The following is a 23,139-nucleotide window of genomic DNA, read 5'->3' as shown; positions in this document are numbered from 1 at the left end:
ATTTTTGTTCAGTGTATTACATTAAGGTACTTAGTTGTAACCCAGAAATGATTTCATATGCATTGGGCCTTTAAATTAGTCATAGAAGTTGTAATCTTCAACGATTTCAAAATGTCTCATCAGCACGTCAGCTCAAACTAAGGTCTTGGAAATGAGCATTAACTTTGATTAAATACTATTTTACAAACTATGTGAATCCAGGTGTGTAAATAACAAGCATATGCATGTAGGTCTCTTACCATGTAGACGTCAAACTCGTCCAGGCACCTGAAGGGGGACTCAGTGATCTCCCAGAGGGAGAGGATAAAACACACTGTAGAGAAGGATCTCTCTCCTCCAGACAGAGACCGCATGTCACTCATACTGTCGTTCTCACGGCCTGGCGGCTTCACCTGTACACACAGGCCCAGGAGGTTAGAGAGGACAGACAAACAACAGGACACATGGAGTTGGGGTTCACACCCGTAGCTTGAGTGTCTAGTTTGATCAGGTTGTTGTTATGTGGGTCCTGTTTGTCTGTAAATACTGATGATTTAATGCAGTCTTAAACTCAGTCCTCTTGAATGCCAAACACATTCCTGTAAAAAGCTAAATAAATTAACTGAACAATTATTATGAAAATGTATTTGTCAAATTGACTCTGCCGAATACAGATACTTTGTTTTATGTAAAAGCTACGGAGGCCATTTGAAAACTATGAGGATTAGCACACATACCGAGATGGACAGCGTCTCACTGTTGTGATCAAACATCATGGACCCGCAGCAATTCATCTTTATCAGGAAATTATTAAAGTATAACTTGCATCTCACAGAGAGGGACCTAGGTACATAAAAGCCAAGAGTGTGGGAATATTCAACATACGGTATTCGACAATCAGTATTACTAGGGCGAGTTGTGTACTAAAAGGGACAATCAGCATTACTAGGGCGAGTTGTGTACTAAAAGGGACAATCAGTATTACTAGGGCGAGTTGTGTACTAAAAGGGACAATCAGTATTACTAGGGCGAGTTGTGTACTAAAAGGGACAATCAGTATTACTAGGGCGAGTTGTGTACTAAAAGGGACAATCAGTATTACTAGGGCGAGTTGTGTACTAAAAGGGACAATCAGCATTACTAGGGCGAGTTGTGTACTAAAAGGGACAACAGCATTACTAGGGCGAGTTGTGTACTAAAAGGGACAATCAGTATTACTAGGGCGAGTTGTGTACTAAAAGGGACAATCAGTATTACTAGGGCGGGTTGTGTACTAAAAGGGACAATCAGTATTACTAGGGCGAGTTGTGTACTAAAAGGGACAATCAGCATTACTAGGGCGAGTTGTGTACTAAAAGGGACAATCAGTATTACTAGGGCGAGTTGTGTACTAAAAGGGACAATCAGTATTACTAGGGCGAGTTGTGTACTAAAAGGGACAATCAGTATTACTAGGGCGAGTTGTGTACTAAAAGGGACAATCAGCATTACTAGGGCGAGTTGTGTACTAAAAGGGACAATCAGTATTACTAGGGCGAGTTGTGTACTAAAAGGGACAATCAGTATTACTAGGGCGAGTTGTGTACTAAAAGGGACAATCAGCATTACTAGGGCGAGTTGTGTACTAAAAGGGACAATCAGTATTACTAGGGCGGGTTGTGTACTAAAAGGGACAATCAGCATTACTAGGGCGAGTCGTGTACTAAAAGGGACAGTCGTGTTCTAAAAAGCATGCTCAATGAAGATCATCCATTTGTACAGGCTTAAGCTTAATCTGTATCTGGGAAATGAGCCATAGAGTATTATTTTTGGGGTTTAGAGAGGTTTAAATAAAAAACAACAGTCATGAGCAATTTTAAAGCGGAATTGTCCTTTATGAAATGCGTCAAATGATCACGAATTACCTGCGCATTATTTTGTACCGGGTCTGCCTGTCGGACATTATGTTGTCAAGACGATCTATGAACTTCTTCAGATCTCTCACTTGGTTTGATTTGTCCCTGTAGTTAGCCAGGGCCTCTGCATACTCTCTGGTGAGGAGAAAGATAGTTGAAGTCGGAAGTTTACATACTTACTTTGGAGTCATTAAAACTCGTTTTTCAACCTCTCCACAAATGTATTTTTAAGAAACTATAGTTTTGGCAAGTCTGTTAGGACATCTACTTTGTGCATGACACAAGTAATTCTTCCAACAATTGTTGACAGACAGATAATTTCACTTATAATTTACTGTATCACAATTGCAGTGGGTCAGAAGTTTACATACACTAAGTTGACTGTGCCTTTAAACAGCTTGGACAATTCCAGATAATGTCATGGCTTTAGAAGCTTCTGATTGACTCAAATTATGTCAATTAGCCTATTGGAGGTGTACCTGTTGATGTATTTCAAGGCCTACATTCAAACTCAGTGCCTCTCAGCTTGACATCATGGGAAAATCAAAAGAAATCATCCAAGACCTCAGAAAAAAAATTGGAGACCTCCACAAGCCTGGTTCATCCTTGGGAGCAATTTCCAAATGCCTTGAAGGTACCACATTCATCTGTACAAAAGTATAAACACCATGGGACCACGCAGCCATCATACCACACAGGAAGGAGACGCGTTGTCTCCTAGAGATGAACGTACTTTGGTGCGAAAAGTGCAAATCAATCCCAGAACAACAGCAAAGAACCGTGAGAAGATGCTGGAGGAAACAGGTACAAAATTATCTATATCCACAGTAAAACGAGTCCTATAACCTGAAAGGCCGCTCAGCAAGGAAGAAGCCACTGCTCCAAATCCGCCATAGACTGCACATGGGGACACAGATCTAACTTTTTGGAGAAATGTCCTCTGGTCTGATGAAACAGAAATAGAACCGTTTGTCCATAATGACCATCATTATGTTTGGAGGAAAAAGAGGGAGGCTTGCAAGCCGAAGAACACCATCCCAACCGTGAAGCACAGGGGTGGCAGCATCATGTTGTGGGGGTGCTTTGCTACAGGAGGGACTGGTGCACTTCACAAAATAGATGGCATCATAAGGCAGGAAAATTATGTGGATATGTTGAAGCAACATCTCAAAACATCAGTCAGGAAGTTAAAGCTTGGTTGCAAATGGCTCTTCCAAATGGACAATGACCCCAAGCATACTTCCAAAGTTGTGGCAAAATGACTTAAGGACAACAAATTCAAGGTATTGGAGTGGCCTTCACAAAGCCTCAATTCCATAGAAAATGTGTGGGCAGAAATGAAGAAGCGTGTGCGAGCAAGGAGGCCGACAAACTGACTCAGTTACACCAGCTCTGTCAGGAGGAATGGGCCAAAATTCACCCAACTTATTGTGGGAAGCTTGTGGAAGGCTACCCGAAACATTTGACCCAAGTTAAACAATTTAAAGGCAATGCTACCAAATACTAATTGAGTGTATGTAAACTTTGACCCATTGGGAATGTGATGAAAGAAATAAAAGCTGAAATAAATATCTCTACTACTATTTCACATTCTTAAAATAAAGTGGTGATCCTAACTGGGAATTTTTACTAGGATTAAATGTCATGAATTGTGAAAAGCTGAGTTTAAATGTATTTGGCCAAGGTATATGTAAACTTTCCACTTCAACTGTATATACAAAAGCCTTGAAAAGTAATATTTCCAAAAATGCCTTGACACAGTAGGTATAGCATGTGGGAGCAGGCAGAAATGTCTTCTAACATCACAATCTCCATAACTCAGAACTAAAATCTTGCCTAATTTGGTGTTTCCCTAATCTGTCCACGAGAGAGGAAACATTACAAGACGACAGACAGTTAAATGAGCAATGTTTTCTGAAATATTCATGCCGTTTGGATATGTACTGATGGAGCACCCTACCTAACCACCTGCTCGTGGTCTCCATGGCTACTCTCCTGAACGCTGATCTTCCTCCGTAACCTCGTGATCTCCACATCAATACTCCTGGCGCTGCGATCTACCTGTTGGCGCTCTGGGCTGATCTCTTTGGCTTTGGCCACAAATTCCTGTCAACAGTTTATAAACAGATTAACAACTGCCATTTACAGTATGTTCCTTTCACCCAATTTGGCCCCATCATTGGTTTTTTATTTAGCAAAATAACATGCAGGATAACATGCAATAATTTAAATTAATCTTATATAATTCACCAATAAATATCCATATATGGGTTGATTTGTGTTTGAGGTCGGTTCTGTTTTGGTTAGATTATTTGGGTTTAATGCTGTAACACAGAATAAAACAACAAAAGTCCCATGATGGTAGGGACTGTCCATTACTGCTTATTACTTATTAACCATCAGTTATTCACATTACTTTAATATTTCAGTTGTGTATATTAGGCTACATTTGTTTTATGACTATTATTTAATTCCAAGCATAATTTTATGACTGCTGAAGACCAGCTATCAATCACTTAGATAATGTATTTTCAGGTAGTGATATGCTAAGCAACTGCTCTCTAGATCCCCTCACAATCACGAAACGTCGCTAAGCAACAGCTGCTCTCTATATCACCTCACGATCAAAATACATCGCTAAGCTACAGCTGCTCTCTATATCACATCACGATGAGTCGCTAAGCAACAGCTGCTCTCTATATCACATCACGATGAGTCGCTAAGCAACAGCTGCTCTCTATATCACCTCACGATCAAAATGCGTCGCTAAGCTACAGCTGCTCTCTTGATCCCCTCATCATCACGATATGTCGCTAAGCAACAGCTACTCTCTATATCACCTCACAATTACAATACGGAAAAATATACTAATTGTTATCAAATAATTGAACCGACGTTGGTTAATTAGTTGTTTAAAAAAACAACATTTTGGTTAATCGCTCAGCACACAGTTGGTAGAGCATGGGTAACGCCAGGGATTCCGGGACCACCCATTGAATGTATGCACACATGACTGTAAGTCGCTTTGGATAAAAGCGTCCGCTAAATGGCATATATATATATATATTGATTCCAACATTGGGACAAATATTATCGCTTACTGTGACCTCCTCTTCTTTCAGAGCCAGATCACTTCTCATAGCCTGCATGTTGTCCTGATGATCCTTGAGTTTCTTCTCTAAGATCTTCAGGCTTCGTTCCAGTTTACTGCACTGTGCTTCAGCCTTACCCTGTTCCTCCTGATCAGTCAAGAACAAAACAATAACACACAACGTCATCACAAACAGTTTTGTGTTTGTACCAAATAACTCACATTTCATTAGGTACCATTTCAACTATTAAAGTTACTCTGGATAAAAGTGTCTGTCAAGTGGCATTATTAAGCGCTGTCATCTTTACAGCATCAGGCACTCCAAACATGTCTACAGTACCTTCAGTGGCTCTGTCTCCTCGGCCAGCTGTTCTATCCTGTTCCTCACGTCAACATACTGGCAATCAACTTCCTTGGAAGTTCTCTTATGCTCCTCCAGCTCCTCCTTCGCTTCCTCCACAGTTTTCTTCTCACCGTCGATTCTCTGCTGGTTCTCTTGAGCCACTTCTTCCTGTAGCATTTGATAAAGTTAAACGTTTAAATGAAATGCACCGTGTTAACACTTCAATCAATCCCAACCAACATAGATCATCTCTACAGGAAATCATGGCATCATTTGGAATCGTGGATAAATAAAAGTTTTTTTTTTTTTTTTACCAAAGTGCTGATGTCATCGGTCTGTTCCTCCTCAACATTCTCCAGCTCGGTCACACCGGCCTTGACCTGATTCACTGTGGCCTGGATGCAAATATACAGGTAGACTGTTACACAGCATGCATGTCCTACGTTACATAGGAGGTGTAACATATTCAACAACAGATCGCACCCTGCATTAATATACAGGACATTTGTCAATATCTTTCAGATACATCTACAGCGATGCTTACAACACCACCAGGCTTTTTCAGAGTAGTGATGGTGCAATGCATCGGACTGCTGTCAGTTCAATGTGTCAATGTTTTCATTGCATATGTCCCTATTCAAATTAACAATCGGGGAAGAAAACTGAGCAGTGACATACACATTATAAACAAAGTTCATCATATTACCAGAGTCTTTTTCAGAGTCATGATTGTGCTGTGTAGTTTGGCCTCCATGCGCTGGATGTCCTCATTGACTGAGCTCAGGTGATGCTGAAACCGGGAGAGCTGGGCCTTGTAGTTCTCCAGCTCTGACTCCACCATGCTGAGCAATGACAAAGAACAATAAAACTACAAAATCAATACAATGCTCAAGGACAGTACCATGTCATGAGATGAAGGCGGCAGGTAGCCTGGCAGTTTAAGAGGCTTGCCAGTTCAAATCCCGGATCTGACTGGAAAAATCTGAGAGAGTGGATGGGGGGGAGGGGGAACGTGAGCTGATGCCATTGCCTGCTATTGTGCCCTTGAGCAAGGCACTTAACCTCCCAAAACAACTGCTCCCCGGGCGCCCAGTGTGGCAGCCCCCCATAACTCTCCAAACCCTGTATATGTAAATATTAGGGCTGACACCATTTAGTCGACAGGTCGGTTGTAATAAATGAATTGTGCCCCCTTTTTTTCTTTTTTTACATGGTGCACAAGACACCTGTCTGATTCATGCCTGTCTCAGTGGACTGTTACATGGAGGAGGCCACAGGTATGGCACATTCCATCACTCTAAGACATGTGATAGTGAAATTGTGTATGGTTAAATCATGTCAAAAATAATGGTGGAACACTAACACATTTAATATAATTTAATAACAAATGCACATTCTACCGCGTTGTATATGGTCACTGTCCAAGGTTCTGAAACACGATAGTCAGCGCACTGTAGAATTGACACCTTCCCCTATGTTGCTATTGTGCAAAATAGAAAAATTACCCAGCATATTGGGATTGAGAACAATGCTACGGAGGCAGCAGCAGAGATGAGGAAACAGCCCTTGCCTTAGCCTAAATATACAAGAAAATCGAGGCGAGAGGAAACCAACTTAATTCGGTCTATTAATCAATAGCCTAACTGTTAAATGAGCCTGGCTTTATAAAATCATCCATATATATATACACATATGCATGTATGAATGAATATACACACATGTATATGTGTATATGACCCCAAACTTTTGAACGGTAGTGTGTGTATGTATGTATGTATGTATGTATGTATGTGTGTGTGTGTGTCTTTCGGAGGGAAAAGGGTAAAAAACTGAAGTAAGATTTCCGTTGGCCCTTGTGTGCAATTGACCAATAATGTGATCTTAATCTGGTACTTCCTGGTTAAATAAAATAAATAAAACAAATATTTACTGCTGATGTGTTTCGGAGCAAGGTACTTTATAAGAGCATACCACAACCATACCAAAATAAATGTAATAAGAGTCCAGATTAATAAAAGAGGTACTTGCCGAATTTCTGTTTCCAGATCTCCCCCGAGGTATTTGGCCATGCTGAAGTCTGGAGTGTAGTACCGGTTAGGGTACACCTGGTCTCCCTCCACAGTGAAGGCCTCACGACAGTTCCTCGGGGGTCGGCCTTGTTGCATCACTCTCCTGGCTGCATTCTTCTCCTGCAATCACAACCGGGACAAGAGACACTGGTAGCTGGGAACTTACTCATGTTATTTTTTTATTTAACCAGGTAGGCTAGTTGAGAACAAGTTTTCATTTGCAACTGTGACCTGGCCAAGATAAAGCATAGCAGTGTGACAAAAACAACAACACAGAGTTACACATGGAGTAAACAAACTTACAATCAATAATACAGAAGAAATAATCTGGTCTGTCAACAATTGTTGGAAGAATTACTTGTGTCATGCACAAAGTAGATGTCCTAACCGACTTGCCAAAACTATAGTTTGTTAACAAGAAATTTGTGGAGTGGTTGAAAAACAAGTTTCAATGACTCCAACATAAGTGTATGTAAACGTCTAACTTCAACTGTAGATGACAAAGTTACTTTTAGATTTGTATAATTTGTAATTTAGATAGAATTGTTATTAAATCAGATTACAATGATTTGAGATACGAAGACTTCATGAAATTGTTCCACGAAAATGTGCATATGAAAATCCTAACTGGCACGCAGATCGGTAGAAATGGTAAGATAAATTGACACTGCAAATGGAAAAGGTTGATAGTCTATTACCGGTAACTTCGGGAGCGTAAAAGGCTAAATCTGCGAAGGCCAGCAGCAGTGGGAGGTGGTGGTTCGGGAACAGGGTTTTTAAGCCTCTGGTTATGCCATCTTGATCTCTGACTGCCTCGAGTCATTTGTGTCTTCATGATTTAAATCACAGTGTGCTAAAAGCGTCGGACAAGCCCAGTAGCCTACATATAGTTGACTGTCAAAACACATAGGGTGTGTCTATATGGAAAAATACACCTTTCAAAATTTCAACCAGTCGATTGGTCGAAAGAACAGGCAACTTTTGGTCAACCAAGATTTTTTAAATATATATATATATTTTAGTTGGGGACAGCCCTAATATCCAGCAAGGGGAAACATTTGCATGCAGCAAAGTCTACTGCCGATCTTCATCAAACGTCAGCTGCATACTATTCCCACCAGTGGCGGATTTAGGTATGGGCGACATGGGCAGACGCCGGGGGCGACATGGGCAGACGCCGGGGGTGACATGGGCAGACGCCGGGGGCGACATGGGCAGACGCCGGGGGTGACATGGGCAGACGCCGGGGGCGACATGGGCAGACGCCGGGGGCGACATGGGCAGACGCCGGGGGCGACATGGGCAGACGCCGGGGGGCGACACGCCGGGTGACATGGGCAGACGCCGGGGGTGACATGGGCAGCGAGGGCGACATGGGCAGACGCCGGGGGTGACATGGGCAGCGAGGGCGACATGGGCAGACGCCGGGGGTGACATGGGCAGCGAGGGCGACATGGGCAGACGCCGGGGGCGACATGGGCAGACGCCGGGGGCGACATGGGCAGACGCCGGGGGTGACATGGGCAGACGCCGAGGGCGACATGGGCAGACGCCGGGGGCGACATGGGCAGACGCCGGGGCGACATGGGCAGACGCCGGGGGCGACATGGGCAGACGCCGGGGCGACATGGGCAGACGCCGGGGGCGACATGGGCAGACGCCGAGGGCGACATGGGCAGACGCCGGGGGTGACATGGGCAGACGCCGGGGGTGACATGGGCAGACGCCGGGGGTGACATGGGCAGACGCCGGGGGTGACATGGGCAGCGGGCGACATGGGCAGACGCCGGGGGTGACATGGGCAGCGAGGGCGACATGGGCAGACGACATGGGCAGGGGGCGACATGGGCAGCGAGGGCGACATGGGCAGACGCCGGGGGCGACATGGGCAGACGCATGGGCGGGGCGACATGGGCAGACGGGGTGACATGGGCAGACGCCGAGGGCGACATGGGCAGCGACGACATGGGCAGACGCGGGGCGACATGGGCAGACGCCGAGGGCGACCAGGGCAGACGCCGGGGGTGACATGGGCAGACGCCGAGGGCGACAAGGGCAGACGCCGGGGGTGACATGGGCAGACGCCGGGGGCGACATGGGCAGACGCCGAGGGCGACATGGGCAGACGCCGAGGGCGACATGGGCAGACGCCGGGGGCGGCATCTTGCCAGGGCGCCCGCAACAAAATATTTGGAATGGTGACATTTGCGCGATCGGTTTTCTATTGCTAATTTGCACGTCACTGATATCATGTCACCGTGTGGGACTGTGGGTCAATTAACCTTGTCGGAGTGGGGTAGGTTGACCTCCGGTTTACCCACTGGAAGCCCGAGGTCGGGGGAGCAGGGGAATCAATCAAATAGCACACTAACTTTGTACAGTACTAATTCAATTAGTAAAATCAGACACACGGCGAAATGCTACCAAATAAACCACAATTCATTCATAATGTGAATTTATAGTTTCACAGACATATTGCTGCATTTTTTCCCCCTGGTTTGTGCGAAATCATTAAGAATAATATAAAACCAGTCTGCACACCACCCAGGTGAATCGGTTTAGTCTTGACTCTTGGTTGACAGTGTTGGGGGATGGTTAATGCATTGATGCTCGAGTGCCAAATCATCACAAATGGATAAGAAAAGGTCTAAGCCATCAGGTGCCCAGTTTAGGAAAATGAGGAAAGAAGAGAAACACACAAAAGATAAAGGGGCACTTCTGAAATAGTTTGGAACACCCTCTGGCACTGGCCAGGATGAGGAGCCATCCACCTCCTCAGCCACACTGGCCTCTTCAGAAATAATCTTGGAGCCTCAGGACTGGGAGCCATCCACCTCCTCAGCCACACAGGCCTCTTCACAAATCACCTCGGAGCCTCAGGACTGGGAGCCATCCACCTCCTCAGCCACACAGGCCTCTTCACAAATCACCTCGGAGCCTCAGGACTGGGAGCCATCCACCTCCTCAGCCACACAGGCCTCTTCACAAATCACCTCGGAGCCTCAGGACTGGGAGCCATCCACCTCCTCAGCCACACAGGCCTCTTCACAAATAATATTGGAGCCTCAGGATGAGGAGTCATCCACAGGATGAGGAGTCATCCACCAAGCCAGACTCCTGGAAATGAATCCAAGAGCTCTATTTGTGCCATGTGGGGCTCACACATTGAACCTGGTTGTGGCTGATGCTGCTAAAAGTTACGTCGATAACACAGGTAACTTTGGCACCTTTCACAAACTGTACACCTTGTTCTCAGCCTCCACACAGCGATGGGCCATCCTTAAAAAACATGTGGACATCACTTTGAAGATGTGGACTGAGACAAGGTGGGAGAGTAAAGTTAAGAGTGTCGAGCCACTGAGGTATCAGGCAGCAGCAGGGAGAGAGGCACTGAGGTATCAGGCAGCAGAGGTGAGAGAGGCACTGAGGTATCAGGCAGCAGCAGGGAGAGAGGCACTGAGGTATCAGACAGCAGAGGTGAGAGAGGCACTGAGGTATCAGGCAGCAGCAGTGAGAGAGGCACTGAGGTATCAGACAGCAGAGGTGAGAGAGGCACTGAGGTATCAGGCAGCAGCAGGGAGAGAGGCACTGAGGTATCAGGCAGCAGCAGTGAGAGAGGCACTGAGGTATCAGACAGCAGAGGTGAGAGAGGCACTGAGGTATCAGGCAGCAGAGGTGAGAGAGGCACTGAGGTATCAGACAGCAGAGGTGAGAGAGGCACTGAGGTATCAGGCAGCAGCAGGGAGAGAGGCACTGAGGTATCAGGCAGCAGCAGGGAGAGAGGCACTGAGGTATCAGACAGCAGAGGTGAGAGAGGCACTGAGGTATCAGACAGCAGAGGTGAGAGAGGCACTGAGGTATCAGACAGCAGCAGTGAGAGAGGCACTGAGGTATCAGGCAGCAGCAGGGAGAGAGGCACTGAGGTATCAGGCAGCAGCAGGGAGAGAGGCACTGAGGTATCAGACAGCAGCAGTGAGAGAGGCACTGAGGTATCAGGCAGCAGCAGGAGAGAGGCACTGAGGTATCAGGCAGCAGCAGGAGAGAGGCACTGAGGTATCAGGCAGCAGCAGTGAGAGAGGCACTGAGGTATCAGACAGCAGAGGTGAGAGAGGCACTGAGGTATCAGACAGCAGAGGTGAGAGAGGCACTGAGGTATCAGACAGCAGCAGTGAGAGAGGCACTGAGGTATCAGACAGCAGCAGTGAGAGAGGCACTGAGGTATCAGACAGCAGCAGTGAGAGAGGCACTGAGGTATCAGACAGCAGCAGTGAGAGAGGCACTGAGGTATCAGACAGCAGCAGTGAGAGAGGCACTGAGGTATCAGACAGCAGCAGGGAGAGAGGCACTGAGGTATCAGACAGCAGCAGTGAGAGAGGCACTGAGGTATCAGACAGCAAAGGTGAGAGAGGCACTGAGGTACCAGGCAGCAGAGGTGAGAGAGGAACTCAGGTATCAGGCAGCAGAGGTGAGAGAGGCACTGAGGTATCAGACAGCAGCAGTGAGAGAGGCACTGAGGTATCAGACAGCAGCAGTGAGAGAGGCACTGAGGTATCAGGCAGCAGCAGGGAGAGAGGCACTGAGGTATCAGGCAGCAGAGGTGAGAGAGGCACTGAGGTATCAGACAGCAGCAGTGAGAGAGGCACTGAGGTATCAGGCAGCAGCAGGGAGAGAGGCACTGAGGTATCAGGCAGCAGCAGGGAGAGAGGCACTGAGGTATCAGACAGCAGAGGTGAGAGAGGCACTGAGGTATCAGGCAGCAGAGGTGAGAGAGGCACTGAGGTATCAGGCAGCAGAGGTGAGAGAGGCACTGAGGTATCAGACAGCAGAGGTGAGAGAGGCACTGAGGTATCAGGCAGCAGCAGTGAGAGAGGCACTGAGGTATCAGGCAGCAGCAGTGAGAGAGGCACTGAGGTATCAGACAGCAGCAGTGAGAGAGGCACTGAGGTATCAGACAGCAGCAGTGAGAGAGGCACTGAGGTATCAGACAGCAGCAGTGAGAGAGGCACTGAGGTATCAGGCAGCAGAGGTGAGAGAGGCACTGAGGTATCAGACAGCAGAGGTGAGAGAGGCACTGAGGTATCAGGCAGCAGCAGTGAGAGAGGCACTGAGGTATCAGGCAGCAGCAGTGAGAGAGGCACTGAGGTATCAGGCAGCAGCAGTGAGAGAGGCACTGAGGTATCAGGCAGCAGCAGGGAGAGAGGCACTGAGGTATCAGACAGCAGCAGTGAGAGAGGCACTGAGGTATCAGACAGCAGCAGTGAGAGAGGCACTGAGGTATCAGACAGCAGCAGTGAGAGAGGCACTGAGGTATCAGACAGCAGAGGTGAGAGAGGCACTGAGGTATCAGACAGCAGCAGTGAGAGAGGCACTGAGGTATCAGACAGCAGAGGTGAGAGAGGCACTGAGGTATCAGACAGCAGAGGTGAGAGAGGCACTGAGGTATCAGACAGCAGCAGTGAGAGAGGCACTGAGGTATCAGACAGCAGCATTGAGAGAGGCACTGAGGTATCAGACAGCAGAGGTGAGAGAGGCACTGAGGTATCAGACAGCAGCAGTGAGAGAGGCACTGAGGTATCAGGCAGCAGCAGGGAGAGAGGCACTGAGGTATCAGACAGCAGCAGGGAGAGAGGCACTGAGGTATCAGACAGCAGAGGTGAGAGAGGCACTGAGGTATCAGGCAGCAGCAGGGAGAGAGGCACTGAGGTATCAGACAGCAGCAGGGAGAGAGGCACTGAGGTATCAGACAGCAAAGGTGAGAGAGGCACTGAGGTACCAGGCAGCAGAGGTGAGAGAGGCACTGAGGTATTAGGCAGCAGAGGTGAGAGAGGCACTGAGGTATCAGGCAGCAGAGGTGAGAGAGGCACTGAGGTATCAGACAGCAGCAGTGAGAGAGGCACTGAGGTATCAGGCAGCAGAGGTGAGAGAGGCACTGAGGTATCAGACAGCAGCAGGGAGAGAGGCACTGAGGTATCAGGCAGCAGCAGGGAGAGAGGCACTGAGGTATCAGACAGCAGCAGTGAGAGAGGCACTGAGGTATCAGACAGCAGAGGTGAGAGAGGCACTGAGGTATCAGGCAGCAGCAGGGAGAGAGGCACTGAGGTATCAGGCAGCAGAGGTGAGAGAGGCACTGAGGTATCAGGCAGCAGCAGGGAGAGAGGCACTGAGGTATCAGACAGCAGCAGTGAGAGAGGCACTGAGGTATCAGACAGCAGCAGTGAGAGAGGCACTGAGGTATCAGACAGCAGCAGGGAGAGAGGCACTGAGGTATCAGACAGCAGCAGGGAGAGAGGCACTGAGGTATCAGACAGCAGCAGTGAGAGAGGCACTGAGGTATCAGGCAGCAGCAGGGAGAGAGGCACTGAGGTATCAGACAGCAGCAGTGAGAGAGGCACTGAGGTATCAGGCAACAGAGGTGAGAGAGGCACTGAGGTATCAGGCAGCAGAGGTGAGAGAGGCACTGAGGTATTAGACAGCAGCAGTGAGAGAGGCACTGAGGTATCAGACAGCAGAGGTGAGAGAGGCACTGAGGTATCAGACAGCAGCAGTGAGAGAGGCACTGAGGTATCAGGCAGCAGCAGTGAGAGAGGCACTGAGGTATCAGGCAGCAGCAGTGAGAGAGGCACTGAGGTATCAGGCAGCAGCAGTGAGAGAGGCACTGAGGTATCAGGCAGCAGCAGTGAGAGAGGCACTGAGGTATCAGGCAGCAGCAGTGAGAGAGGCACTGAGGTATCAGACAGCAGCAGTGAGAGAGGCACTGAGGTATCAGGCAGCAGCAGTGAGAGAGGCACTGAGGTATCAGGCAGCAGCAGTGAGAGAGGCACTGAGGTATCAGGCAGCAGCAGTGAGAGAGGCACTGAGGTATCAGACAGCAGCAGTGAGAGAGGCACTGAGGTATCAGGCAGCAGCAGTGAGAGAGGCACTGAGGTATCAGGCAGCAGCAGTGAGAGAGGCACTGAGGTATCAGGCAGCAGCAGTGAGAGAGGCACTGAGGTATCAGACAGCAGAGGTGAGAGAGGCACTGAGGTATCAGACAGCAGCAGTGAGAGAGGCACTGAGGTATCAGACAGCAGAGGTGAGAGAGGCACTGAGGTATCAGGCAGCAGAGGTGAGAGAGGCACTGAGGTATCAGACAGCAGAGGTGAGAGAGGCACTGAGGTATCAGGCAGCAGAGGTGAGAGAGGCACTGAGGTATCAGGCAGCAGAGGTGAGAGAGGCACTGAGGTATCAGACAGCAGCAGTGAGAGAGGCACTGAGGTATCAGGCAGCAGAGGTGAGAGAGGCACTGAGGTATCAGACAGCAGAGGTGAGAGAGGCACTGAGGTATCAGACAGCAGAGGTGAGAGAGGCACTGAGGTATCAGGCAGCAGAGGTGAGAGAGGCACTGAGGTATCAGACAGCAGAGGTGAGAGAGGCACTGAGGTATCAGGCAGCAGAGGTGAGAGAGGCACTGAGGTATCAGACAGCAGAGGTGAGAGAGGCACTGAGGTATCAGACAGCAGCAGTGAGAGAGGCACTGAGGTATCAGACAGCAGAGGTGAGAGAGGCACTGAGGTATCAGACAGCAGAGGTGAGAGAGGCACTGAGGTATCAGACAGCAGAGGTGAGAGAGGCACTGAGGTATCAGGCAGCAGAGGTGAGAGAGGCACTGAGGTATCAGGCAGCAGCAGTGAGAGAGGCACTGAGGTATCAGACAGCAGAGGTGAGAGAGGCACTGAGGTATCAGGCAGCAGAGGTGAGAGAGGCACTGAGGTATCAGACAGCAGAGGTGAGAGAGGCACTGAGGTATCAGACAGCAGCAGTGAGAGAGGCACTGAGGTATCAGGCAGCAGAGGTGAGAGAGGCACTGAGGTATCAGGCAGCAGAGGTGAGAGAGGCACTGAGGTACCAGGCAGCAGAGGTGAGAGAGGCACTGAGGTATCAGGCAGCAGCAGGGAGAGAGGCACTGAGGTATCAGACAGCAGCAGTGAGAGAGGCACTGAGGTATCAGGCAGCAGAGGTGAGAGAGGCACTGAGGTATCAGACAGCAGAGGTGAGAGAGGCACTGAGGTATCAGGCAGCAGAGGTGAGAGAGGCACTGAGGTACCAGGCAGCAGAGGTGAGAGAGGCACTGAGGTATCAGGCAGCAGCAGGGAGAGAGGCACTGAGGTATCAGACAGCAGCAGTGAGAGAGGCACTGAGGTATCAGGCAGCAGAGGTGAGAGAGGCACTGAGGTATCAGACAGCAGCAGTGAGAGAGGCACTGAGGTATCAGGCAGCAGAGGTGAGAGAGGCACTGAGGTATCAGGCAGCAGAGGTGAGAGAGGCACTGAGGTATCAGACAGCAGAGGTGAGAGAGGCACTGAGGTATCAGACAGCAGCAGTGAGAGAGGCACTGAGGTATCAGGCAGCAGAGGTGAGAGAGGCACTGAGGTATCAGACAGCAGAGGTGAGAGAGGCACTGATTGAGGTGAGGGGTCAAACCAAAGACCCTGTGATAAAGATTGAGGCCCAGTCCTTGTCAAAGGAGGTGGGATCATACCGCTTCAGCATCTGTACAGTGGTGTGGTATGACATCTTGAGCCAGATACAACATGTGAGCAGGCTGATACAGTCTCCCAGTATGCATGTGGATGTTGCAGTCAGTCTTCTCAGAAAGACAGAGGTCTCAGCAACTACATGGCAACAGGCTTTATGACTGCACAAACGTCAGCCAAGGATATTTGCGAGGTTATGAATGTAGAGGACGTTCTACGACAAAAAGGGCTGAGGTCCTTTTCATACGAATCATTTGATGAGCCTTTGAGTGATGCCCTGAAGAAGCTTGTGGTGACATTTTTCAATGTCGTTGTTGATGCTGCAACCTCAACCCTTCAGGAAAGATTTTCCACACTGGAAAATGTGGGAGAGAAGTTTGGAGTGCTGTCAACCTTCCAAAGTCTCTCAAATGAGGAGCTGACAGAACAATGAGAGGCCCTTGGTATGACACTGCACTATAAAGAACACTCAGACTTTGATGGCAGAGAGCTTGCACAGGAACTGAAGAACTAGTCTGACTTGACGGCAGTTGTGCAATTTAGTTTGTGTGTTTCCTGTTTGAAGTGCAGTAGTGTAATAATCAGGTTCTCTTCTTTATAAGTGTGTTATTCTATTTGTGAATTTGTGTGATGTCTGATGTGTTATTAATAGGGTAATAGTGTAATAATTAAATTCTCTTTTTTATTTGAATTTATATGCTACAATTTGTTTCCATTGGTCTTTGTTACTTTTTGATATTTATGAATCTTCTTTTTGTATATATTTATATAGTTTTAAGGGGGGTTCGCCCAGGGAGCCATGATGATCTGGCGTCTGTTGCCTTTAGAGAAGTAGCGTGACATCAGATCCTGGAGGACGGCCTCGTCCTTGTAGTTGTCACAGCAGAAGGTCTTCATGAAGCTCCTCAAGCAGCTCTCCACTGCTACAGCTAAGGCAGGGTCCTTCACCCAGGGAGCCATACAAGCTAGAATCACCACTGGCTCCCAGCTGTTGTTTCTATCTTCCAATTTACCTTTGTCGTATCGTGCCTCAATGCAAACTCCTTCAAACAAACCGTTTGTTGGACTGCACATTCAACTAGGAGCTTAAAATCAGGGAAGAAACTAACCTTGATTATGAGAATGGATTCTATGCCTCTCATGTCGATGAGACAGTTTGCGATGACTGGGTTGGCTATGCTCAGAGAGTCCAGTACTGAGGGGTAGTCTGGGTGATTGACTCCACTGAAACACAACCAAATACAAAACCAAATTAGCTTTACTGACAACAACAACAAAAAGTATAGATACAGTTTGTTATGAACATCTAACAAAACAACTTGGTAACAATGAGACAATGTATTCATAAGTCCATACAGTTTCACTCTAATAATATCTGTAACTAAATATGGTCAAGGATCAAATACGGTCCATAGTAGCTACCGGTATTCAACAACAAAACAACATGTGGTAATGTCCCAAATGGCACCTTGTTCCCTACATAGTGCACTACTATTGACAATGTAGGGAATATGTTGCCATTTCAGATGGAGCGATTGTGTCTCACCGTCCTTGAACCTTGTAGACGGAGCCAGAGAAGGGGCTGACGATGATCTGGGGTCTGTTGCCTTTAGAGAAGTAGCGTGACATCAGATCCTGGAGGACGGCCTCGTCCTTGTAGTTGTCACAGCAGAAGGTCTTCATGAAGCTCCTCAAGCAGCTCTCCACTGCTACAGCTAAGGCAGGGTCCTTCAGGTTTATACATGCCCCTGATGGGAAACCATGGATGGATGGATGGATTGATGAACGGAAAGAAAAACAGATTCATTAATGTTAAGTACATCTTTCTGAGGTTTCCCCACCGGGGGTAATTAGGAAGACTGTTGTACATGACCGTGCCATTCGGCCAGATCACTATGATTGGGCTACACTAAACCAAAGAAGGTTGAGAACCACTGACCTATAGGGCCAAGAGGTTTCTTTGTAAAACATCCTTGGATGTAAGCCTTGTCTATGTTGTCTAGCAGGTCAGGCATGTTATCTCCAAAGCGCTTCAGTTTGTTGGATCTACTGGCCAGGAGCTGGTTCTTCCTCTTCAGTTTGGCTTCCATCGATACCTGAATATTCTTCTCTTCCAACCTAGAGCATTCAATCAACACATGAGGAATACAGAAGTTTGAGTACTCACACTAAAAGAAGAACGTGAGAGCAAACTAACATTGAGTGGCTGCTGCCAACACACTGACTCAACTCCAGCCACTTTAATAATGGGAATTGATGGGAAATTATGTAAAATATCTCACTAGCCACTTTAAACAATGCTACCTAATATAATGTTTACATACCCTACATTATTCATCTCATATGTATACGTATATATTGTACTCTATATCATCTACTGCATCTTTATGTAATACATGTATCACTAGCCACTTTAACTATGCCACTTTGTTTACATACTCATCTCATATGTATATACTGTACTCGATACCATCTACTGTATGTTGCCTATGCTGCTCTGTACCATCACTCATTCATATATCTTTATGTACATATTCTTTATCTCCTTACACTTGTGTGTATAAGACAGTAGTTTTGGAATTGTTAGTTAGATTACTTGTTGGTTATTACTGCATTGTCGGAACTAGAAGCACAAGCATTTCGCTACACTCGCATTAACATCTGCTAAGCATGTGTATGTGACAAATAACATTTGATTTGATGCAGAAAGTGGTGGTGATCACGTTGCTGAGGCCTATATGTGAGTCTTCCGGGCCACACCCTACTCCAACACCAAGCTTCTCAGTCTCAACCACGGATGTATAATAAGAACTGGAGAATGTGTCCAAGATGTCCGACCGTGGTTTCTGAGGTAATCTACTCAGGTTCACATACGCCGATTCATGGACCGTCCTTATACGGGTTGCATTCCGGTTTATACGGACCAACATCACATGTGCATGAACACTCAGTGCGCACGGGGTGCAGTGACAACATCATTCAAAAATATGGCACACATTGGATGAATATAAAATGTTAATATCTTCGGCAGAGTCATAAAATAAAAAGGATTCAGCGACAATTATTTGAATAATTTATGGATGTTTTGTGAACAAAGTTGATGACTAAAGTGTCTTAATAGGAATTTCCAAATCTGACTTCTCTATGTGGCTGTGTACGGAAATGGTCATTCTGGACCGGGCGTCAGTTAAACTGCAGTACCGAATCCAAACTGTAGGAGCAGTCAACACAGTGCTTCTAGATATGAACCATGGCCCCTTAGGTCTCAACACCGTGAGGATGTGTAAAATTGCTAATGGTCCGTAGGTATTTGATGTAGTACTTGTTTCATACTGTAGAAGAATGCTACAGGTGGAAGAATGCTACAGGTGGAAGAATGCTACAGGTGGAAGAATGCTACAGGTGGAAGAATGCTACAGGTGGATAAATGCTACAGGTGGAAGAATGCTACAGGTGGAAGAATGCTACAGGTGGAAGAATGCTACAGGTGGAAGAATGCTACAGGTGGAAGAATGCTACAGGTGGAAGAATGCTACAGGTGGAAGAATGCTACAGGTGGAAGAATGCTACAGGTGGAAGAATGCTACAGGTGGAAGAATGCTACAGGTGGAAGAATGCTACGGGTGGAAGAATGCTACGGGTGGAAGAATGCTACGGGTGGAAGAATGCTACGGGTGGTAGAATGCAAACAGAATTCATCGGACTTAATCATTTAAAAATAACAGGTTTTTATCTGATGTTATCATACTGTACAATATGATAAGACGACATTCTTGGAAGAGAAAGAAAATAGGCTTTGTATGGTTTTCCATTACCGTAGTTTGTCCAACTCCTCCTTCCCTTTGAACAGAGCCTGTTGCCTGTCCTTGATCTCCTGATTGAGAGCAGTGCACTGCGTCTCATGCTTCTCCAACTGCGTCCTCAGACTGGAGATCTTCTGCAGTCTCTTGGTGTGCTCTGCCTCGGCCTTCTTGTTCTGACTCCCACTACAGGGGTACATCAAAAGATTATTTCAACAAAAGCTGAATGTATGCAAGCAAATCAAAACGACAGTAGTTTTGCAATGAATGCAATGACTATTCATGCTTACGTAGTAAATCAGTGTGCGCAGTTAACAGTGTTGGGGATGCTACTCTGAAAACATAGTTTGTGAAGCTACCAATTACTTCACACTGGAAGAAGTTAAGAAAAATGTAGTTTACTTAAGTTACTTTGAAAAAGCAGTTCAGTACATCCAAACTAGTTTGTGAAAAATTATTCTGAGATGTTATAGACCACAAATTGAAAAAACAGATCGATCTGGAGTCAGATGTTACCAGAACGTGTCATTTAGACTATTAAAAAACAAAAAACGGTTTCAAGTCAGAATTAAGAAGATGTGATGCCTACTCCACCCATACTTTCAGTTCTTTTTGGGGAAAAAAGTTCCAGTAGTTAGCTAGACTGCTACATGGCTAAAAAGTAATGAACTACTGAAAACACTACCTAGATGTGAATTTAGTTTATCTACCACCTAGCTACTGCAAAACATAGTTCAATTACTACTATCCAACACTGGCAGTTAATCTATTCAACAGTATATTCTACCAAACATTGACTATCACTCAAAAATCTCTCACATATTTTTCACTTTGTGAATTCTCTCGTGAAGAAGGGACTGTTCCTTCTCTGATTGTTTCAGTTTGTTCACAGCACGGAAATACACCACCTACAATAGAACAGCATAAAATACAGCTCAGACAAAGGTATTGCATTTCATCAAAATGCAGAAAAAGTATCGGTAAGCAAGGATATTGGTGAGGAAAATGTACATTTCATGTTAGTCCTAAACAGCACCCTATTCCCTATGAAGTACACTACTTTGAACAGAGCCCTATGGGCCCTGGTCAACAATGGTGCACTACATAGGTAATAGGTGCCATTTGGGCCCGTAAGCCTACCTTTACTTCCTGGAATGGGACTGACCTCAACCCAGTCTCTTACCTCTTGCTCTTTCTGAGCTTTATTCTTTGACTTTACTTCTTCCTTTATCTTCCGACAGTCCTCTGACAGTGACTCCTCCTCTTCTTTCCGACTGTGAAGCCTGCTCTGGATCTCCTGCAATTCCTTTTCAGCTACTGTCACTTTATTCTGGAGGGAAAAGAGAGGAAAACATTAAAAGCCCAGTGCAGGGAAAAAAACAAGATTTTCCTGTGTTTTATATACATTTCCACACTAAGTTGAAATAATACTGTGAAGTTGTGAAAATAATTATATGCCCTTTTAGTGTAAGAGCTGTTTGAAAAGACCACCTGAAATTTCAGCATGTTTAGGTGGGATGGAGTTTTGGCCTTCCATGGTGACATTACCATGCAATAAATGAGTTAATAGACCAATAAGAGTTCTGAACCTCTGTCAATAAGAGTTCCATTTCAGTTTCCCCCTCCCCACTCCCAGACAGTCCTAGCAAAATTCCTGCTTGAGAATCGTTTTTAAAGCTGAGAATCTAAAAAAAAAAAAGTTTTTACATTCACAGTAAGGTACATAAAATGTTACCCAGATATGATTAAATATTGAGATAAAAATGGCTGCATTGGATCTTTAAGATCGAAATCCTGCCTGTGTTATAAGAAAATCATCATGAGTTTCTCCAATGGATTTCTCAACAGATCCAACTGACAAGATATATATATATATAGATATATATATATACACACATATACACACAAGTATGTGGACACCCCTTCCAATTAGTAGATTCAGCTACTTCAGCCACACCCGTTGCAGACGTATAAAATTGAGCACACATCCATGCAATCTCCATAGACAAACATTGGTAGTAAAATGGACTTCCTGAAGAGCTCAGTGACTTTCAACATGGCATCGTTATAGGATGACACATATCCAACAAGTCAGTTTGTAAAATGTCTGCCCTGCTAGGGCTGCCTCGGTCAACTGTAAGTGCTGTTATTGTGAAGTGGAAACGTCTAGGAGTAACAACGGCAGTGGTAGGCTCACAGAAGCTCACAGAACGGGACCGCCGAGGGCTGAAGCGCGTACCGCGTAGGAATTAAAAATCGTCTGTCCTTGGTTAAAACACTCACTACCAAGTTCCAAACTGCCTCGAGAAGAAACGTCAGCACAAGAACTGTTCGTCGAGAGCTTCATGAAATGGGTTTCCATGGCCCACACAAGCCTAAAATCACCATGCGCAATGCCAAGAGTCATCTGGAGTGGTGTAAATCTCGCCGCCATTTAACTCTGGAGTAGTGGAAACACACTGGAGTGATGAATCACGTTTCGCCATCTCGCCGTCCAACGGACAAATATGGGTTTGGCGGATGCCAGGAATAGGCTACCTGTCCCAATGCATAGTGCCGACTGTAAAGTTTGATGGATTAGGAATAATAATATGGGGCTGTTTTTCATGGTTCGGGCTAGGCCCCTTAGTTCCAGTGAAAGGAAATCTTAACGCTGCAGCACGCAATGACATTCTAGACGATTCTGTGCTTCCAACTTTGTGGCCAGTTTGGGGAAGACCCTTTCCTGTTTCAGCATGCACAATGAGAGGTCCATACAGAAATGGTTTGTTGAGATCGGTGTGGAAGAACTTGACTGGCCTGCATAGAGCCCTGACCTCAACCCCATCGAAGGCCTTTGGGATGAATTGTAACGCCAACTGCGAGCCAGGCCTAATTGCACAACATCAGTGCCCAACCTCACTAATGCTCTAGTGGCTGAATGGAAGAAAGTCCCCACAGCAATGTTCCAACATCTAGTGGAAAGCCTTCCCAGAAGAGTGGAGGCTGTTATAGCAGCAATGTTCCAACATCTAGTGGAAAGCCTTCTCAGAAGAGTGGAGGCTGTTATAGCAGCAATGTTCCAACATCTAGTGGAAAGCCTTTCCAGAAGAGTGGGCTGTTATAGCAGCAATGTTCCAACATCTAGTGGAAAGCCTTCCCAGAAGAGTGGAGGCTGTTATAGCAGCAATGTTCCAACATCTAGTGGAAAACCTTCCCAGAAGAGTGGAGGCTGTTATAGCAGCAATGTTCCAACATCTAGTGGAAAACCTTCTCAGAAGAGTGGAGGCTGTTTTAGCAGCAATATTCCAACATCTAGTGGAAAGCCTTCCCAGAAGAGTGGAGGCTGTTATAGCAGCAATGTTCCAACATCTAGTGGAAAACCTTTCCAGAAGAGTGGAGGCTGTTATAGCAGCAATGTTCCAACATCTAGTGGAAAACCTTTCCAGAAGAGTGGAGGCTGTTATAGC

General features: G+C 46.5%; 1 protein-coding gene across 3 annotated transcripts in view; it reads right to left on the bottom strand.

Annotated features, from left to right (window-relative positions):
• Window positions 1-4: 4 nt before the first annotated feature.
• smc6 (structural maintenance of chromosomes 6) overlaps window positions 5-23,139 on the bottom strand; it is a 31,362-nt gene continuing 8,227 nt past the window's right edge. Inside the window, exons 11-25 of one of the 3 annotated variants that reach the window (XM_052496531.1) lie at window positions 20,874-21,020; window positions 20,510-20,598; window positions 19,706-19,876; window positions 17,830-18,008; window positions 17,437-17,638; window positions 17,000-17,114; window positions 7,337-7,497; window positions 6,015-6,150; window positions 5,623-5,703; window positions 5,306-5,476; window positions 4,976-5,113; window positions 3,835-3,980; window positions 1,884-2,009; window positions 717-822; window positions 5-392 (exon numbers count right to left, since the gene is read on the bottom strand). In XM_052496531.1, the coding sequence (XP_052352491.1) occupies window positions 159-392; window positions 717-822; window positions 1,884-2,009; window positions 3,835-3,980; window positions 4,976-5,113; window positions 5,306-5,476; window positions 5,623-5,703; window positions 6,015-6,150; window positions 7,337-7,497; window positions 17,000-17,114; window positions 17,437-17,638; window positions 17,830-18,008; window positions 19,706-19,876; window positions 20,510-20,598; window positions 20,874-21,020 (2,202 nt within the window). In that variant the 3' untranslated portion in view covers window positions 5-158. The remainder of the gene's footprint in view (window positions 393-716; window positions 823-1,883; window positions 2,010-3,834; window positions 3,981-4,975; window positions 5,114-5,305; window positions 5,477-5,622; window positions 5,704-6,014; window positions 6,151-7,336; window positions 7,498-16,999; window positions 17,115-17,436; window positions 17,639-17,829; window positions 18,009-19,705; window positions 19,877-20,509; window positions 20,599-20,873; window positions 21,021-23,139) is intronic. The other 2 variants (XM_052496533.1, XM_052496532.1) reach the window with 2 other exon arrangements.

The sequence above is a fragment of the Oncorhynchus keta genome, chromosome 35 (genome assembly GCF_023373465.1).
Source record: "Oncorhynchus keta strain PuntledgeMale-10-30-2019 chromosome 35, Oket_V2, whole genome shotgun sequence".
Lineage (NCBI taxonomy): Eukaryota > Metazoa > Chordata > Actinopteri > Salmoniformes > Salmonidae > Oncorhynchus > Oncorhynchus keta.
This window is presented reverse-complemented; position numbering and strand designations above follow the sequence as displayed.